General features: G+C 43.8%; 1 protein-coding gene across 7 annotated transcripts in view; it reads left to right on the top strand.

The window, feature by feature from the left end:
* The window catches only part of LOC137413004 (histone deacetylase 4), a 233,663-nt gene that overhangs the window by 183,709 nt on the left and 30,859 nt on the right, over nucleotides 1-19,095 (top strand). For 5 of the 7 annotated variants that reach the window (XM_068098374.2, XM_068098367.2, XM_068098373.2 and 2 more), the window contains exons 13-22: nucleotides 8,353-8,533; nucleotides 9,875-10,008; nucleotides 10,588-10,708; nucleotides 11,199-11,245; nucleotides 11,776-11,883; nucleotides 12,112-12,167; nucleotides 12,419-12,506; nucleotides 12,884-13,003; nucleotides 16,374-16,471; nucleotides 18,416-18,534. In XM_068098374.2, the coding sequence (XP_067954475.2) occupies nucleotides 8,353-8,533; nucleotides 9,875-10,008; nucleotides 10,588-10,708; nucleotides 11,199-11,245; nucleotides 11,776-11,883; nucleotides 12,112-12,167; nucleotides 12,419-12,506; nucleotides 12,884-13,003; nucleotides 16,374-16,471; nucleotides 18,416-18,534 (1,072 nt within the window). The remainder of the gene's footprint in view (nucleotides 1-8,352; nucleotides 8,534-9,874; nucleotides 10,009-10,587; nucleotides 10,709-11,198; nucleotides 11,246-11,775; nucleotides 11,884-12,111; nucleotides 12,168-12,418; nucleotides 12,507-12,883; nucleotides 13,004-16,373; nucleotides 16,472-18,415; nucleotides 18,535-19,095) is intronic. The other 2 variants (XM_078781955.1, XM_068098370.2) reach the window with 1 other exon arrangement.

The following is a 19,095-nucleotide window of genomic DNA, read 5'->3' as shown; positions in this document are numbered from 1 at the left end:
GTGTTGGGTCCAATATTGTTCTTGTTATATATCAATGATCTGCCTGATTGTATTCTTTCTCAATTAAGCATTTATGTAGATGACTCAACATTGTATACGACCTACCCAGGAACCTTGCCTTGCCTTGTCTCCTCCTACCCATGACCATGCCAGTACTACTCTCAATCAGGACCTAGAGGCCAGTACTACTCTCAATCAGGACCTAAAGAGTGTGATAAACTGGGGAAAAGACTGGCTTGGTACTTTCAAACAAAAAAGACTACCTTGTTGTCTATGTCCAGTTCAAGATCACCTTATTTTCCAACCTTGTCTATGGATTCTTTACCTTTGCAGGAACTCCCTGTTATCCGTCTGCTCGGCAAACCACAGCTGGGGAAAGTACATCTCTGTTATAGCTAAAAGAGCCTCCCAGTGCCTTGGCTGCTTATTTTGTGCTCGGTGATACCTTTCTCAAGCTGATATGCCCCATCTAGATACAAGGCCACCATATGTCCTGTCATGGAGTATTATTGCCATCGTTGGGCTGGTGCTCCGGCCTGTCACCTATCTCTTCTTGCCAGAATCCAGCGATGTGCTGCCATTCTGGTGAGATAGGAGTTGGCATCATCCCTGGAACCTCTCTCAGTCTGCCGCTCTGTTGCTTCCTTGAGCCTTTTCTACAGATATTACCACAGAATGTGCTTTGAGGGTCTATCACAGGTTGTTCCATCTGAGCATACCTTCAGTCGCTCAACACAATTGACAGTTTCTTCCCATTTATACACTGTACCTGTCCCGAGGCGTAAGACTATGAGGTATTCTTCTAGTTCCCGCCCCTCCCCTCCCCCCGCAGGGCATCTCTCTGGAACGGTTTGCCTGCATCCTGCTTTTCCCCTCTATCGCAACCTACCTCAATTCAAGAAGAATGTCAATAGATTCCTCCTTTCTGTCTAATATCTATTCTTTCCTGTGTGTAGTCCTCACCTTGAGTGGCCTTAAAGGCTTTGTGGCGGGCGATATCTCATTTAAATAAAAAAAGAAACACAACAGTAGTGCAGGAGATACATCTGATCCCAAGAGGCAGAAAAAAATTCATCAGCCTAAGCCAGAAAATGGAGCAACCAGACCGGATATCAAGAGGTGAGAGTGCGCCCTCTGTGGGCAGGCATTATGGCGTGAACCGAGAAGGAGATTCGTGAAAGTGTCGTGGCTAGCCACAAACTTACTGTAGGGAATTGGTGAAAGGACATCAACACAGTACACTGCATCAGTGCCATCAAAGACTTGCTGGATGAAGTGAAAGCTTCCACCATCAACACTTTCTGGCAAAACCTATGGCTACAGGCAGTCAACAACTTCAGAGGTTTTCCTGATGCCACGGAAGAGAGGCGGAAAATTGCCGGATTGGCATGGGAGATGGAAGGGGATGGTTTCCATGATATGGAGCCTGAGGATTTGGAGGAGCATTGAAACAATGCCTAAACATTCCTGGATTTGACATTCACGGAATCTTTCAGGAATGTACCCCCCATGAAGGTCTGGGTCCTACTATATTTGCTTTCTTTTCTGAAATTACACACATGACTTCAATGGAACTTGACCACAACCATCATCACCCGTGATGTACTAAAATTTGTTCACGGCATTAAAAAATAGGACTGCGGGTTCTGTCACTTACTCAAACAGTCAAACATACAGAACAGTCACTCAATCCCTCCATAGACCCCCTCAGACCCCTTTAGATTTTAATGCTGGAAACAAACTTTGGTACATCATGGGCGATAAAGGTTGTGATCAACTGTCATCAAAATTGTGTGTGTAGGTTTGGAGACGAGAGGCAATACCTATTTTGGGGGGTCAACCCCTCATCAGCCACCGCCCGCTCCTCACCTCCCCCCCCCCCTCGTCCCTCCCCCCCACTCACCCCACCCTCAGTAGATCCCCTTAATGAGTGAAGATTTTGATGTGGTCAATACACCTTCGTTAGGTATCAGATATGAAGCTTGTGGCCTAGTTTCATCGAAATCGTGTGTTTGGTTCAAGCCATAATGACTGAAATGTTTACGGACTCACTCACTCACTCACTCACTCACTCACTGCCTTACCTACGGACACTGATCGATCGCATAAGCTCACCGGACTAAAGTCCAGGTGAGCCAACAAATGATCTTTTCCCGGTTTATACCCAAAATTGGTATTTACTTTTTTCTCTGTTACATACACTACATGACCAAAAGTATGCAGAGACCCCTTCTAATTCGTGGATTCGGCTATTTCAGCCACACTCATTGCTGACAGGTATATATAATCAAGCACACAGCCATGCAATCTCCATAGACAAACATTGGCAGTAGAATGGGCCATACTGAAGAGCTCAGTGACTTTAACGTGGCACCATCATAGGATGCCACCTTTCCAACAAGTGAGTTCGTCAAATTTCTGCCCTGCTAGAGCTGCCACGGTCAACTGTAAGTGCTGTTATTGTGAAGTGGAAACGTCTCGGTGCAACAACAGCTCAGCCGCGAAGTGGTCGGCCATACAAGCTCACAGAATGGGACCGCCGAGTGCTGAAGCACGTAGTGCGTAAAAATCGTCTGTCCTTGGTTCAACACCCACTATCGAGGTCCAAACTACCCCTTGAAGCAACGGCAGCACAACAACTGTTCGTCAGGAGCTTCATGAAATGGGTTTCCATGGCCGAGCAGCCGCACACAAGCCTAAGATCACCATGCGCAATGCCAAGCGTCGGCTGGAGTGGTGTAAAGGTCGCCGCCATTGGACTCTGGAGCAGTGGAACCACGTTCTCTGGAGTGATGAATCATGCTTCACCATCTGACAGTCCGACAAATGAATCTGGGTTTGGAGGATGCCAGGAGAACGCCACCTGCCCAAATGCATAGTGTCAACTGTAAAGTTTGGTGGAGGAGGAATAATGGTCTGGGGCTGTTTTTCATGGTTCGGGCTAGGCCCCTTTGTTCCAGTGAAGTGAAATCTTAACGCTACAGCATACAATGACATTCTAGAGCAGGGGTTCCCAACCTTTTTTGTGTTATGGCCCCCTTGGCTCCCAGAGCACATCCCCAGCACCCCCCTCCCTTTCGCGAGGGTCGAGCGGCGGAGCATGTGTAAGCAGGCTAGAGGGGGTCTAGGGGCATGCCCCCTAGAAATATTTTGATTTCTCGATGCTCTGTGGTGCATTCTGGGAGGTGTTTTTTCCTTTAATTGGCTATTTTGTTTGTATGAGAATTGGTAAATTATTACACAGAAAATGAGGAATTCCAAGTAGCCAACATGAACATTTAGTTCCATAGTTCTTTTTCTGTTCCTTACTGGCTCCCAACTACATCGTTTTTGGAAGAAGCAAACAAAGCAACTTTGCTCGAATGATGCATGTTTGGTATGTGATTTTAATGTTGTCAGTAGCAACACTATGGACAGCATAAAGTAGAACTGTCACACAAGAAAACAGTATGAAAAGGTTCCAAGTCAAGAATATGTGAAAACTAAAAACCTCTGTTGTGTCTGTATTTAACGCAGTGTGTTATAATCTCACAAAAAGAAACTCAATTCGACAACAACTCAGGTAATCAAAACTAGGGACGCGTTGCATGCGCCATAAAAGTGAATTAAAAACTCAGTGGAATGGCTGAAATTGCATTTTAGCTACCAATTGGGGTATCCGTGGTTGAGTCACAGTCAGGGCACAGCGGAGGTCATCTTCCACGTGGAGCCGATTACGCTGTTTCGATTTGATATTCAACAGCGTGGAAAACCCCGCTTCGCAGAGATAGGTAGACGAGAATGGCAGAAGCACCCAGATAGCTATCTGGCTGATATGAGGGTAGCGACCCATTCCCACCCAAAACTCCGTCAAGCTCTTCTCTTCGAATATGTCTTTGGCAAATGAATCGTTTCGGAGATCCAATAATTCATCTTGCATTGCCTCCGGCATGCTCTCCACGCAAAGGTTGATGGAAAAAGGATTCCTCACAATTTTTGCCTCATTGTAGTCTAAATCAGGAAAATACTTGTGAAATTATAGCTCCAGTGACTGCAGATGTTCTAGAATGTCATTTTTCAGTATGGGATCAAGCTCTTTTCCCATGCTGTCTTGCAATTCAGACATTCTTTCAAACATAGCAATGTTTCCTGTGTTCACTTTCCTGCGCCAGTTTTGGAGCTTGGCAACAAATCCTCTGAGATGATCGTGGAAAAGAATAATATTAGTCGCTCTTCCTTGGAGCTTGAGGTTCAGCTGGTTCTGCTGCTCGAAAATGTCAGCAAGATAAGCAAGTCGTTCGTTCCACAATTCTTCGTTGTAATGCTGCCGGAGGTCATGTTTCCCTTGAAGATTCAAGAAATGTTTGACTTCCGCATGAAGTTCAAAGACGCGGTTCAGAACATTCCCTTCGAAAGCCAGCATACAGCAGTATAGTACAGCAACGTTTCATGTTCCGCGTTCATGTCTTTGCACAGCTCCTTGAACATTCGGGTGTTGAAAGCCCCTGCCTTGATGTAGTTAACAATCTTGATTACGACTTCAATAACTTTCTTCAATGAGAGAGGGAGAGTCTTACAAGCCAGGGCGTAGCGATGAATCATAGTGGGTTCCTTTCTCTTGTGGTGTCAGCATCTTCACTTTTGCTTGAAATCTGGATTTGGAACCAAGCATGGCAGAAGCACCGTCAGTACAGACAACCACATACATTCTCCCACTGAATTCCTCCCGCATCGAAGAACAACTTCATTTTTTCCATGACGTCGTTAGCTTTTGTCGTTGTTTCCAGGGCACTGCAGAACAAGAATTCTTCCTTGATATCATCTCCCTTGACATAGCGAACGAATGCCAGTAGCTGGGAGCAGGAACTAACATCGGTCGATTCATAAACTTGAAAAGAAAACAAGCCGAAAGGCGCCGCCTTAATCTCATTGATGATCTGTTGTTTCACATCTTCCGACATGTCACGGATATGACGCTGCACTGTTATTCGATAAAGACACCTGTTCAACTTTGCGAGCCTCTGCCTTGCCGAGACCCGTTCGACAATGATGAGGGTACAAGGCTTGATGAGTGTCTCCCCAATTGAGTGGGGTTTTTTCTTCTTTGCAATTTCAAGAGAAACTTCATAAGAAGCCTGGACAGTTGCTAGATTTTGTTGGTGAAAAGCACCTCCCTCATCCAACTTCTGTTGCTTTAAATTTCTTTCATGCCGCTTGAAAAATTCGGGATCCTGCTTTGCATGTTGTGTGTGATTTGTCTCGAGGTGCAACTTCAACTTGGATGGCCTCATGGATTCAATATTCAAAACCTTGTGACACAGCACACATTGTGGTTTCTCTTGGCCAGACACGGTAATGGACGTGAATCCAAGCTTCACGTATTCGTCAAGATACTTTCTTATTTTACTCCCAGAAGCCATAACGTCAAATCTGCAATTGGAAAAAAACAAAACAATATCAGTCAAATCAATAAATAAAAAAAACAACAATATTGAATTTTTTGTATGGTTCAAATTACCCCATGCCCCCCCCCCCCCCCGAGAAATACACCATGGCCCCCAGGGGGCCATGGCCCCCAGGTTGGGAACCACGGTTCTAGAGGATTGTGTGCTTCCAACTTTGTGGCAACAGTTTGGGGAAGGCCCTTTCCTGTTTCAGCATGACAGTGACCCCATGCACAAAGCGAGGTCCATACAGAAATTGTTTGTCGAGATCAGTGTGGAAGAACTTGACAGGCCTGCACAGAGCCCTGACCTCAACCCCATCGAACACTTTTGGGATGAATTGGAACGCCCACTGTGAGCCAGGCCTAATTGCCCTTCCTTCGTCAGTGCCCAACCTCACTAATGCTCTTGTGGCTGAATGGAAGCACATCCCCGCAGCAATGTTTCAACATTTGGTGGAAAGCCTTCCCAGAAGAGTGGAGGTTGTTATAGCAGCAAAGGGGAGACCAACTCCATATTGATGCCCATGATTTTGGAATGAGATGTGTGATGTTCGGGTGTCCGCATACTTTTGGTCATGTGGTGTATGTTTTGGGTCGTCCACACCTAACAGTGGATACCTGGTTCTACCAGGTCAGCCCAGGAGTGTTGTCCCTATTTTTGTCTGTAGTTGGAGAGTACATTAAAAAAAGCCCTTGGTTGTTTAATCACAACAAAAATGCTTACCAATTACAACCATGAACATTCCCTCCTGGGGACCCTCCTATATGATCAAAGTTGTGCAGAAAATGCAGATGGCATAAACAATGGAAACCTTAAAATAAAATATGGCCCGATTGGAAATTTTAATCATCCATAGTTACATTATTCCCTGTGTGTCGCAAGAGGCGACTAACAGGGTTGGCGGCAGGAAGGGCATCCGGCCATAAAACATTGCTTCAAAAAGGGGACCAAGGTACCCGAAAAAGGCCAACCCCTGCTCTGCGGGGAAAAAATGGCCTCTAAAGGTGGTTCATAGTTACATTATTGTGAAAATTCTAAGATGGCAGCATGATAGCTCAGTTTGTAACATGCTCACCTTTGAGCGGTCTTCTTGGTTAACACCCAGCGTTAGCCAGGTTGACCCTTGTCTGCCCACTCCTCTCCATCCTTTCTTTCGATTAATGGGTGTTTGCCATGTTTTAACGGGCTTCTCAACCTCTGTATAAACTGAACAAACCGTGTCCAGTTAAAACTTCCACCTGGGATGATGCAGACAGCAGGTCCTTTATTGCAGTAGTGAATGCTTACCATACTGAGTCCATGAACATGGCTGTCTCAGGTTTGTGAACTCGCACATGAATGAGAGATTCTAATTTCTCTTTTTTTTTCCTTTAATTTATTTCTTTTTTTGCAGAGAGTAAGTATGTATGCAAGTGTCATGACAAGGATTACTTGCTTACTACATGTATGATTATTTGTACGAGTTGATTTTTAAGTTTACGACTTTCCCTTAAGCTCCACTCCTGGTCGAAAATTACCATGGTGGACCCATTACCAGGCTTCATTCATAGCAAGCTTCCAATGGTACACCTTATTAGATACAGTGCATTCAGAAAGTATTCAGACCCCTTCACTTTTTTCACATTTTGTTATGTTGCAGCCTTATGCTGAAATCGTTTAAATTCATTTTTTCCCTCATCAATCTACACTCCATACCCCATAATGACAAAGAGAAAACAGGATTTTAGAAAGTTTTGCTAATTTATTAAAAATAAAAAACTGAAACATCACATTGACATAAGTATTCATACCCTTTGCTATGACACTTGAAATTTAGCTCAGGTGCCTCCCATTTCTCTTGATCATTTTTTAGATGTTTCTCAAAGTTGGAAGCCAAACAGCTCAATCTTGGTTTCATCAGACCACAGAATCTTGTTTCTCACAGTCTGAGAGTCCTTTAGGTGCTTTTTTGCAAACTCCAAGCGGGCTTTCATGTGTCTTTCACTGAGGAGAGGCTTCCGTCTGGCCACTCTGCCATAAAGCCCAGATCGGTGGAGTGTTGCAGTGATGGTTGTCCTTCTTGAAGTTTCTCCCATCTCCACACAGGATCTCTGGAGCTCAGCCAGAGTGACCATCGGGTTCTTGGTCACCTCTCTTACCAAGGCCCTTCTCCCCCAATTGCTCAGTTTGGCCGGCGGCCAGCTCTAGGAAGAGTCCTGGTTGTTCCGAACTTCTTCCATTTAACAATTATGGAGGCCACTGTGCTCTTGGGAACCTTCAATGCCTCAGAAAAAATTTTTTGTAGGCTTCCCCAGATCTGTGCCTCGACACAATCCTGTCTCTGAGCTCTGCAGGCAGTTCCTTCGACCTCATGGCTTGGTTTTTGCTCTGATATGCATTGTCAGCTGTGAGACCTTATATAGACAGGTGTGTGCCTTTCCAAATCATGTCCAATCAATTGAATTTACCACAGGTGGACTCCAATCAAGGTGTAGAAACATCTCAAAGATGATCAAGAGAAATGGGAGGCACCTGAGCTAAATTTCAAATGTCATAGCAAAGGGTATGAATACTTATGTCAATGTGATATTTCAGTTTTTTCTTTTTAATAAATTTGCAAAACTTTCTAAAATCCTGTTTTCTCTTTGTCATTATGGGGTACTGAGTGTAGATTGATGAGGGAAAAAATGAATTTATACGATTTCAGCACAAGGCTGCAAAATAATAAAATGTGAAAAAAGTGTAGGGGTCTGAATACTTTCTGAAGGCACTGTACATCCCCTCTCCATGACCTATGCCTGAGAAACATATCGTGCATAATCCTACCATGGATTATCATTATTTATTTTTTTGTTTGTTTATTTTAGGTCAAGCCTCGAGTTTCTTCTTCAGTCAATGTGTGGAAATTCATGATATAAATGACAATTACCCTCAAATTCACCCACAGCAGACACTGCAGACACTGCTTGAGAACCAGGCAGATGTACCACCATTCCCCGTGAGCGATCAACCAAACCAGGAGGCTGTATTAGCTCATCGCCCACTCTCTCGAGCCAAGTCGTCCCCTGCTACATCACATCAAGCTCACACTGCACCTCTGGATGCAGCGAGACCTGTCCTCTCCACTGGTGTGTCTTATTATACTGAGACTTTTTTTACTCGTCCTTCTATTTCCTGTTAGGGACATCTCACAGAAAAAGGAGTATAATTTATGAAATCAAATAACTGACCAAATAGAGCACTGGAGTATCAGGAGAAACCCAAGTAGAATATCAGGAGGACCTCATTCCTCATATTCATATAGGTGTTGAGGCTCGTGGAAGAGTTAAACAATGGCAAAAGGTCAATAGATTAAGTGGGGCAATGAGGATCATTCCTCCTTGCCTTCCTCCCCCTTGCCTCCCTCATCCTTGCCTCTTGTTGTGGAATAACTCGATCGAGCCATACCAGTTTACAGTTGGTTGCATCATTTATTAAGTATACGTATGTACGGAGAAAGTTGCTAAACCACACAGGGTCAACATTAGCCCCTCTGGTCAAATACTGTCGTGGAACCCCTTTTATACAATTCAACAGAGATGTGGCAATTTATGCGGAAATCACACCTCATGCCTTGTCATCCTGACACTAAGGATTTTTACAGGTAAACATCAGAAATTAATCAGTCAATTGCACACAAGAGACTCTGCGATTTGTTATCTCCCACGAGCAGCTCCCACATTGCAAAACTTCTTAAACACAGAGAACGAAAACACAAGTGCTCAGCATTCTCTTTTGCTACACTCAGCTTTACCCAAAATGCTTTGCAGGCAATCACATGGTCTCTAGGGTTCTGCATTACCTTGTATGGTCAAAAATTCTCTTTTTCAACAAGAAACATTGTAGAATAAATATTCTGTTTCCACACTCCCTCCTCCTTGCCTTCCTCCTCCTTGCCTTCCTCCTCCTTGCCTTCCTCCTCCTTGCCTTCCTCCTTCTTGCCATCCTCCACCTCTCCTTCCTCCTCCTTTCCTTACTCCTCATGTTTTTCCTCCTGACTGTCATCTACTGCTTGCACCCAAAACGTGTGACTACCTCCTGCTCTCCCCCCTATAATGTGCATCTATTTCTTACCCCAAAACATGCGTCTACCTCTTACCAAAAAGGTACGTATACCTCTTACCCCAAAAGGTCCGTCTACCTCTTCCTACCCTCCCCCCAAAATGTTCGTCGACCACCTTGCCCCCCCCCCCCTCAAAACGTCCGTATACTTCCACTCCCTTCCCCGCCCCCACCCCCCAAATGCCTATCTACACCCCTACCCTAAAAATATCTGTCTACCTTCTCCTCCCCCCAAAAACATCTGTCTACCTCCTCCTCGCCCCAAGAACATCTGTCTACCTCCTCCTCCCCCCAAAAACGTTTGTCCACCCTTCCTCCCCCACACATTCTCTCTTTTTGTAATTCCTAATTTTACCTTGTACCTACAGGTCTCGTGTTTGAACCCCTCATGATGAAACACCAGTGCTCGTGTCAAAACCAGGACAACCACTTGGAACATGCTGGGAGGCTGCAATTCATCTGGACCCACCTGCAGCAAACTGGCCTCATTAACTTCTGTGAGGTGCGTGCCCTTACCTACCTTACCTACCATACTAGGCAGTCAGTAGGAATCTAACCCTCTCCCGATTGACTGGGGAGATATGGGGTTGACCATGGGTACAGACTACTGAAACCGTTTTCACAACTTTGTCGAATATGTGTTTGTAGTTTTATGTGAAATCGTTTTGCATTTTGTATAGAAAATGAGGTTCTGTACACGGTCACGTTTGCTTTGACTTGACATGTTTCGCCATTGGTTATTGGGCTCTAAAACGACAGTTGAGGTTTTTTGTCAATCACTTGCAGCATTTTTTATACACCTGTGGAGGTTTGTCTCGGCTTGTCAGTAATGGTTGAGATGTTAAATGCCACAACAAATGTATCAGTTGAACATGCACATGAGATGATCAAACACAGTACATCATGAATAGATGTGGCTATAGTGACATAAGGGGACAAGGACCCACCACCTTGAATAAGGATTAGGTCCAGGGCCACTGGGTGATTAAAAAAACAAAAATGAGGGACTACTGCAAGCCCTCTAATATAGAAAGGAAGCTCTACTGTTCTCTCATTTATCATGTGTGTCTGTCTGATCCAGGTCATCGCAGGCCGCAAGGCTGCACTTAATGACATTCAACTGGTGCACTCGGAGCTTCACTCGATTCGCTACAGCACGACGACTCAGAATCAGAACCGTTTGGATCCCAAAGGCTTGTTGGGTAAAACAACAAAAAAAAACAATCGGTGGCACAGCACAACTTCTCACATACCGTACGGTCCACCTTTTATGGAGAAGGCACGTCCTAATTCGTACTGTTTTATGTCCAGAGCACTAAAGCACTTTTAACACCAAAACCACATTCTGTAGGTCTTCCTGTGATGTTACTGCAATATAGTATTTGTATGGAATGGATATTGGCCCAGTAGGCACATCGGATTGGGGTTGAAAAGAAACAACACCAGTTATACTATGGCAGTCAACCTGGCAGTCGTAGGAGCAGAAACCTGCTCATTTACTCCCCCCCCCCTCCCCCCCCCCCTTACCCCACTGTTGAATGTTTGCTTGCTTTTTATTATCATTGGAGCGAAGATGTGAACCTCAGTTTTCAGTTAACACTTTTGTCCCGTCTTTGTGGCTAAGGACTGTGCACCATCCATTGTCGTGTAGTTTGAATGTCATGTGATTGATCTCTCCATTTTCCTTCTCAGATGCGGACCCCACACAGTTCTTGAAGCTGCCCTGCGGAGGAATTGGGGTGAGGGTACCCCGAGTGCTATTAATGGATGTGTATTGTTTTGTTTGGCCTGTGGTATAAAAACGAACAAAGCAGCAACTCTTTTGGCAGTGATGTTGAACGTTACTGCATTTCCATGTCCGAAAGCCAAGTAAAGCAGCAGTTGTAATGTGCTCCATCCAAAGAAAGCTACCTTAAAACCACCAGACTAAAAATACTTAGACATAGTTCCATAGAATTGGACGTCAAGCGGACTGTCTGCATTCTCACCTGGATGGGGAAGGCCTGTGATCGTTTTTTGTACTTTTATTTTGTAAATAGTAGTCAACCATTGGTCCAGCACACCTTTCGTTTAAAGGTTCTAAGAAATTGACGATCTTACCCTGGAATCTGAACCTTTTTAATGTGTCACGATTTCCATGACAACTGAGCGATTATGGAGGCATCACCTGCATTGTCTGCGATTAAAACAGTAGAAATTGGAGCATTGTCTGCATGCCTTCTACAAACAGCCTAAACCGGGGTCCCTGTCCGTCATGTTGTGACCCCAGATCGACAGCGACACTTACTGGAACATAGCGCAATCTGGCAACGCTGCCCGCATGGCTGCCGGATGCGTCAGCACGCTCGCCTTCCACGTCGCCTCTGGCAGGCTCCGGGTATGATCGCAGGGCGGATCTCTGTGTCCTCTAGATAGGTTCTGTAGCTGGATTTCTCATCGTTACATCTTCAAGGTGTACTCCTCTGTCATTTTAACCTTTGCTTTGTTTATATCATTGCTTCTTTTTTTTTCTTCTGAGCCTTGATTACTACTTGATCAATGTTTTTAACTTGTAACAACAAAATTGGTGACTCGTGTAACCATGTGCTAATCGCTGTGCATACAGAATGGATTTGCGATTGTAAGACCTCCAGGTCATCACGCAGAGCAATCTACTGCGATGTAAGTCTTTACAACCAACTTGCGGCCCAAATCTTTGCGCCATCGTTACGTGTAAAATGACCGCCTGCGTGTGGGTCATGGGGGCACTACGTACATGCAATTTGAATGCACATCTCTCGGTGGCAGCCAGTGACGTCAATGTTTTTTGTGCATTTGCGATGGACCCCGGAGCTTTGCAGAGGTAGAGGGGGGGAGGCATGCTGGAGCATGCTGCTCTCTCTCTCTGTTCATGACTTCACATTTTCTTGCAGGGGGTTCTGCTTTTTTAACTCTGTGGCTATAGCAGCCAAGCTGCTGCAGGCTGAGATGAATGTGAAGAAAATCCTCATCATAGATCTGGTAATGACCGCCTGTAACCAGCTCCCTGTATGCATTCTGGGTTGTGTTTTTATTTTTCAAAGCATGAAGCATGCAGGCCTTGGTTTCACCAATTAATCACAAACTTGTGTATTTAGGAAGGACTAATAAACAACAGTGTTAAAGGCACCTTTGTTTAATACTCTGTTTACTTTACTTTGATGTAAGCACAGTGCTGTACACACAATTACTTTTATAAAGTTACGCATTAGTCATTCAAAGGAATGCTGGGTAATCAGTTTTGTATTTGTGATGAAGTAATAATTGTGTCGTTGAGTATTCTTGGAAACTACCACTACTCCTTCAACAGGCTAAATTATTCCCACCACAGTGGGTTCTTATTAAGTGCTTTTTATCAGGACGTCCATCATGGGAATGGCACGCAGGAGGCATTTTATGAGGACCCAGGAGTCCTTTACATCTCCTTGCACCGTTACGACCATGGAGCATTCTTCCCAGGCAGTGGAGCACCGCAGGAGGTGCGCTAACACATGTGCACTAACATGGCTCAGTCTCTCGTCCCCCTCCTGAACAAACATCTTTGTTTATTCCATTTTTTTGGCTGGATGGTGAACCGTGTGTTTAAGAATGAGCATGTGTCATTAATATGAGCAAGTAAAAAATAAATATTCTTACAAATCAACATTCCTGCATGTAAATATTTGTGTAGGAAGATTATCGTGAAGACATATTTCCATTTGTGTGGACATGTTTCCGTTCTTGTGGACATATTTCCATTTGTGTGGACATATTTGCGTTCGTGTGGACATGTTTCCGTTCGTGTGGACATGTTTCCGTTCGTGTGGACATGTTTCCATTCGTGTGGACATGTTTCCGTTCGTGTGGACATGTTTCCGTTTGAGTGGACGTTTCTGTTTGTGTGGACATGTTTCTGTTTGTGTGGACATGTTTCCGTTTCTGTGGACATGTTTCTGTTTCTGTGGACACGTGTCCGTTTGTGTGGACACGTTTCCATTCATATGGACATGTTTCTGTTCGTGCGGACATGTTTCTGTTCGTGTGGACACGTGTCCCTTCATTCTTGCCGACACACGTCCATTTGTGTGGATGTGTCAGTTCGATTTTTGCCGACATGTGCCCGTTCATTCGTGTGGACATGTGTTCGTGCGGACACCTCAGGTGTGCATTCTTTGGCTGATTTGGTAAGCTGTACAAAAACATTTTTTGTTACGATTATTTTTATTATGCGGACCACATCTCTTATGTGATTAGCTCAATCGAAATATTCAAGATTATTTGGGGAAGTTAAACTTTCAGAAATTGAAACTTTGCAATTAAAACTTTTTTTCTTCCTCATTTATTGGGAAAGTTGGGGGATATTGTATCAGCAAGTCTGGAAACCTTTCAGCTTTGTTTCTTTCACCTGTATATTATCACATTGATACCTATTTTTTTTTTTACCTCCTTATTCATCTATCTATAATGCCAGTAATCTCTGTGTGTCTGTCTGTGTGTCTGTGACCGCTGTTTCTCGACAACTACCGGTCCGATATACTTGAAACTTGCCAGGTATATTGCTGGGGACCCGAGGATGTGCCTTTTCAAGGTTTGAAATTAATCGGACAAGTACTTACCGAGCTATGGCGATTTAGCCGTTCGCCGTTCGCTTTGCCGTTGCGAATGGACCAAACCATTCATGTAAATAGAGGGGGGGGGGGGGTTCTGTGGTCGTTCGCTTTGGCTTTGCGAATGGACCAAACCATTCATGTAAATAGAGGGGGGGGGGGGTTCTGTGGTCGTTCGCTTTGGCTTTGCGAATGGACCAAACCATTCATGTAAATAGAGGGGGGGGTTCTGTGGTCGTTGCGAATGGACCAAACCATTCACATCGAATCATCGAATCACATCGAATGGACCAAACCGTTCGCTTTGGACCAAACCATTGCATGTAAATAGAGGGGGGGGGTTCTGTGGTCGTTGCGAATGGACCAAACCATTTCATGTAAATAGAGGGGGGGGGGGATATAATTTTAGATATATATATAGTACGGGCATTGGCAAGGAACGGGCACCCACGTACGGGCAATGCCCTAGTTTTATTAATACTAGCAACGGTACCCGCCCTACGGACGGGGCTTCAATTGGGAGGCCCAAATGAAAAGGAAAAATATCAGAAATTGAAGCCTTTTTTTATTTTAAACGATTCATATAAACATCCGTTAAATCATATCACACGCAAATCATCAAAATCTAAACAGTATTTGTAGAATTTCAATAAAAGCCACATCACTGTTCATATCGGTAAATATTATTCCATCGTGTTTGGACAAACTGGAAAATTGAAAAATTGGAAAAATTGGGGGAAAAAATTGGAAAAACAATATAGCTAAAAACAAAAAACAATATTTTACTCCAGGGGGTCCCAGGATTACCCACCCAAAATTTTGTTGCGATCGGTTCAGCCGTTTTTGCAGTTTCATTTTATGAAAATCTTTTGTTGATTTTAATTATGCAATTGGTCAATCAAATGTTTTTTGATTAATTAAGTAATTTATTTTTTATTAGTGATTTCTTTAATTAAATTTCTAAAAGATACATCTTCGGATGAAGCACTCGTGGTTTAGTTATTGCTATTAGCCAATTGATTAAGAAAATATTTTATGACAATCTTTTATTGATTTTAATTACGCAATTAATCAATCAAATATTGTGCACCTCTCCCTCCCAATGCAGTCTCTATGAGCTGCACGGTGGTATTGCCGGGTGCCTTAGGTGCCCCGGCAATGCCGCGCTGTAGGATATTTTATTATTTGTCATGGGGCGGTGTACTTTGAATGTATCTGTATTTGTTTATATTTATGTCAAGTTGGCTAACAAATGGTAGGTTTGCTAAATCCTCGATCTGTGTAGACTGGTTTGTGTTTATCATTGTTTTGGTTTAGGTTCATTCAATGATTGCGCTTTCAGGGGATATTAAGGTGATTCTAATGATATTATATTGAATGATGTTTTGGTGGCAAATGATGCATGTATGTGAAGTGCTTACGTAATTGTAAGGCTTATTTTGGCGGAAAGGATTATAATAGGTTGAGTTGTTCATACACTGGGTCTACTGTTCTGGGAGGTATAGAGGATAAATAGTGGAAACTTAATGATTAGCCGATCTAATCTCTCACTCAATCGGTTCACTTTTCGGGATGACCATGTTAATAGGTAAACAAGAGGGCAAATCTCACTCATGTTTGGAGTTTGATTTGTTTTGTCAATGCATCGTCACTTTACGTCACAAAATGGCATATGGCTGCCCCTGGTACAACAGTGTGGGCTTCGAGTGTATTTGTTGTTTGTGCACATTGTGGGGTTTGTATTTGTGAGGTATGTTGTGGGGTTTGTGTTTGTGTGGTATGTTATGGGGTTTGTGTTTGTGAGGTATGTTGTGGGGTTTGTGTTTGTGAGGTATGTTCTGGTTTGTATTAGTGGTTATTGCATGCGGTGTGGTTTGTTTTTGCACATTGCATGGTTTGTAGGTGTTTTTGGGGTTTTTGTGTGTGTTTTGGTGTTGCATGGTTTATGTTTGTATGCATTGTATGGTTTGTATACATTCCATGTTTTGTGGTTTGTTTGTCCACATTATATGGTTTTTATTTGTGTGTGTGTTGCATGGTTTCTCTTTGTGTATTGCATGGTGTTGTGTGTGTTGCATGGTTTATGTTTGTGTGTATTGCATGCATGGTTTGTGTGTTGTTGCATGGTTTCTGTTTGTGTATTGCATGGTGTTGTGTGTGTTGCATGGTTTGTGTTTGTGTGTATTGCATGCATGGTTTGTGTGTTGTTGTGTGTTATGTGGTATGCATTTGTGCTCATTGCCTGATTCGTTTGTGTTTTCAGACCGGTAGAGGACTCGGTGAGGGATACACAGTGAACGTCGCTTTTTCTGGAGGATTAGAGCCCCCTGTGGGTGATGCTGAGTACTTGGCTGCCTTCAGGTACATCAAACTCTCTAACATTGTGAAATTTACCTGGTGTGAAAACCTGTTAGCCTTCCGGCTTCAGGGTTTTTTTTTTTCATCCCTTCTTAATTTTTCACTTCTCTTATTTCTCCTTTCTTCTCTGGTTGGTTCTTTCTCACCGTAGTCTTTAGTTTCCTATGTTGTTATTGTTGTTGCTTCTGTTGTTGTTTATTCTGTTTGGTGTGCTTGCTTTGTCATGAGGATGATGGAACAGTCGTGATCCCAGCTATCTGAATGTCAAGGTGGTTTATCAGGCTATATTGGATTCTTCATTCATTGGTTTGAAAGAAATAGCACAGTCGTAAATGGAGTTTGGTACGGAATAGCACTCACTCGTTGCTACTGTGAGTTTAGTGGTCGGGGAGCGTGTTTACTAATTTTATTTCGCTCTGCCAAGCTTGCTCTCGATTGCTTCCCGGTGGCTATGTGCAGGAAGTTTAGTTTCAGAACGCAGAATATAAATGACTGTGTGCCTAAAAGGAATATCTGCGATTTGCACCTTTCCATGGATAATCTGTATCATTTGGGGATGTTCCTGCAGCACTCAAATGGGCTCAGCATCGCCGTATGCAAGGAAATGTTTTTTTATACGAGATGTTATAGTATTGTAGAAGAGGCTCGCCAGTTCGAATCTTGATTACTCACGTACGTGGAATGGGGAAAAAGCGAAGTGCATCGCCGTGGAGCTAAATATTCATCGATTTTAGCTTAGGATCCGGGATACCGAATAAATGGTTAAAATGGTGAAAAGTTTTTTTTGAAAACGGCGAGATGCCAATACTTATGTAGTCAAAAAAATGAAGAAACAAATACTAGGCTGGGGTTCCACGTGCTATGTATGCCCCCACTGTTCTCAAAACAACAACCACAAATAACTCCTGCCACCTTCCAAAAAACTACATCCACACTACATTCCAAAAAACTACAAAACTACATCCATACCCCCTCTCTGCCCCCCCCCAACCTCCCATGTGGCCTGTACTATCCTTACCAAGTTTGGTGGTGATCACTCATTCCATCAAAAATCCCCTTTAAAGTGAAAAATCTATAACAGGTAACACAGGAACTTCATTTTTTTCACCTCAAATCCCGCAATTGTGCCCCCATTGAACAAGCCACATTTGGTAACACTCTGGTGTGTAGGGCTGACGTGAATGGCCGAACCTTGATATAGAGAAACCCCCTCCACACTCTCCACCCCACTGAAATTTCTAACTCCCCCTTCCCCTCCCCTTGTTTTACTCACCTTTGTTCACTATTATGTGTGCTAAATTTGGTTGTGATCATATAAACCGTTACAAAGATCTCCCCTACCCTCTCTTCCACAATACCCTTCCTCGCCACCACCATGACTGTCTCCACGAGGCCCCCATTATGTATGTTGCGTTTGGTTGACCTACAATATACAAGGAAAGAGACAGACAAACAGAAAAATGGAGTGTGACAAAAACGGCAACTTTGCATTTGTTTTAGCTTTGCCTGATGAGAGACGTGTCTCACGTGGACCAATAATTTCAAAATACGAAAAGAAAGAACGAAATCGATGAACCACCAGGAAGCGTGGTGGAACAGGAACTCCAAAGGAGACCATGTCTGATAACCACACTGATTGGCATTGATGGCAGAATGAGAACAAAACATGCTGATAGCTATATTGAGGAGGTACTTGTACATCGTTGTGGTTTGTCCTTATTCTCCCTCTCTGTTTTATTAATGTCTGTGGTAGGATGCGTTTCCACCTAACATCAACTGACTTGTGAAGAAGTGCTGACAATGACTGTTTAATGTCTTTCTTTGTTTTATGAGCATTTATTTGATGATCTGGCATATTGTCTTCCAATGGAAGGAGGTTTCTCTTGCTCCAGTCTTTAATGCAAAGGATTGTTGGTTGGAAAGGATTGATTGCGTCATTGTTGGCAGGACGGTTGTGATGCCCATTGCAATTGAGTTTGAACCGGAGCTCATCCTCGTTTCTGCGGGCTTCGACGCTCTGAAAGGCCACCCGTCAGTGCTCGGGGGATACAACCTCACACCAAATTGTGGGTTTTATTCCAACACTTTGCATTTGCTGCTTTTTGGTGTGCATTATTGCATTTGCTTCATTATGGTGCATTCTTTCATACTGGGATCACCCCACTCCCTATGGGAGTGGGCAAGAGGGGGTGGGGGTTGGGGGAGGGGTTATGTTATTATCCTTATCCAAGCATTTAATTCAAAATACCTCTCCAAAATACCTCTCGCTGCGCAATTCAGAACACCTCACTGCACTGAAAATGTGGGGACAAGAACACTGTACTGCAAAGTGTGTGGACTTGTAATAACCTTTCCCCCTGGAGCGGCGCTATACAATCCACATTTAGGTTGACAATTTGCTTCCCCTCCCCCCCCCCCCCCCCCCCCCCCTCAATTTCCCAAGCGGCAAAGATAAAAACACCCCTATACACTAAATGGGGTCATACTGATCCTATGTAGCAAATCTGGATGTAATCAGCCGAGAATTACGGAGGAATAGTGCAACAAACAAACACACACACACACACACACACAATCAAACACAAACACACAGGCATGTCCGTCCGTCCGTCCTTCCATCTGCCCAA

This window comes from Myxine glutinosa, chromosome 7 (genome assembly GCF_964187855.1).
Source record: "Myxine glutinosa chromosome 7, kmMyxGlut1.1, whole genome shotgun sequence".
Lineage (NCBI taxonomy): Eukaryota > Metazoa > Chordata > Myxini > Myxiniformes > Myxinidae > Myxine > Myxine glutinosa.
This window is presented reverse-complemented; position numbering and strand designations above follow the sequence as displayed.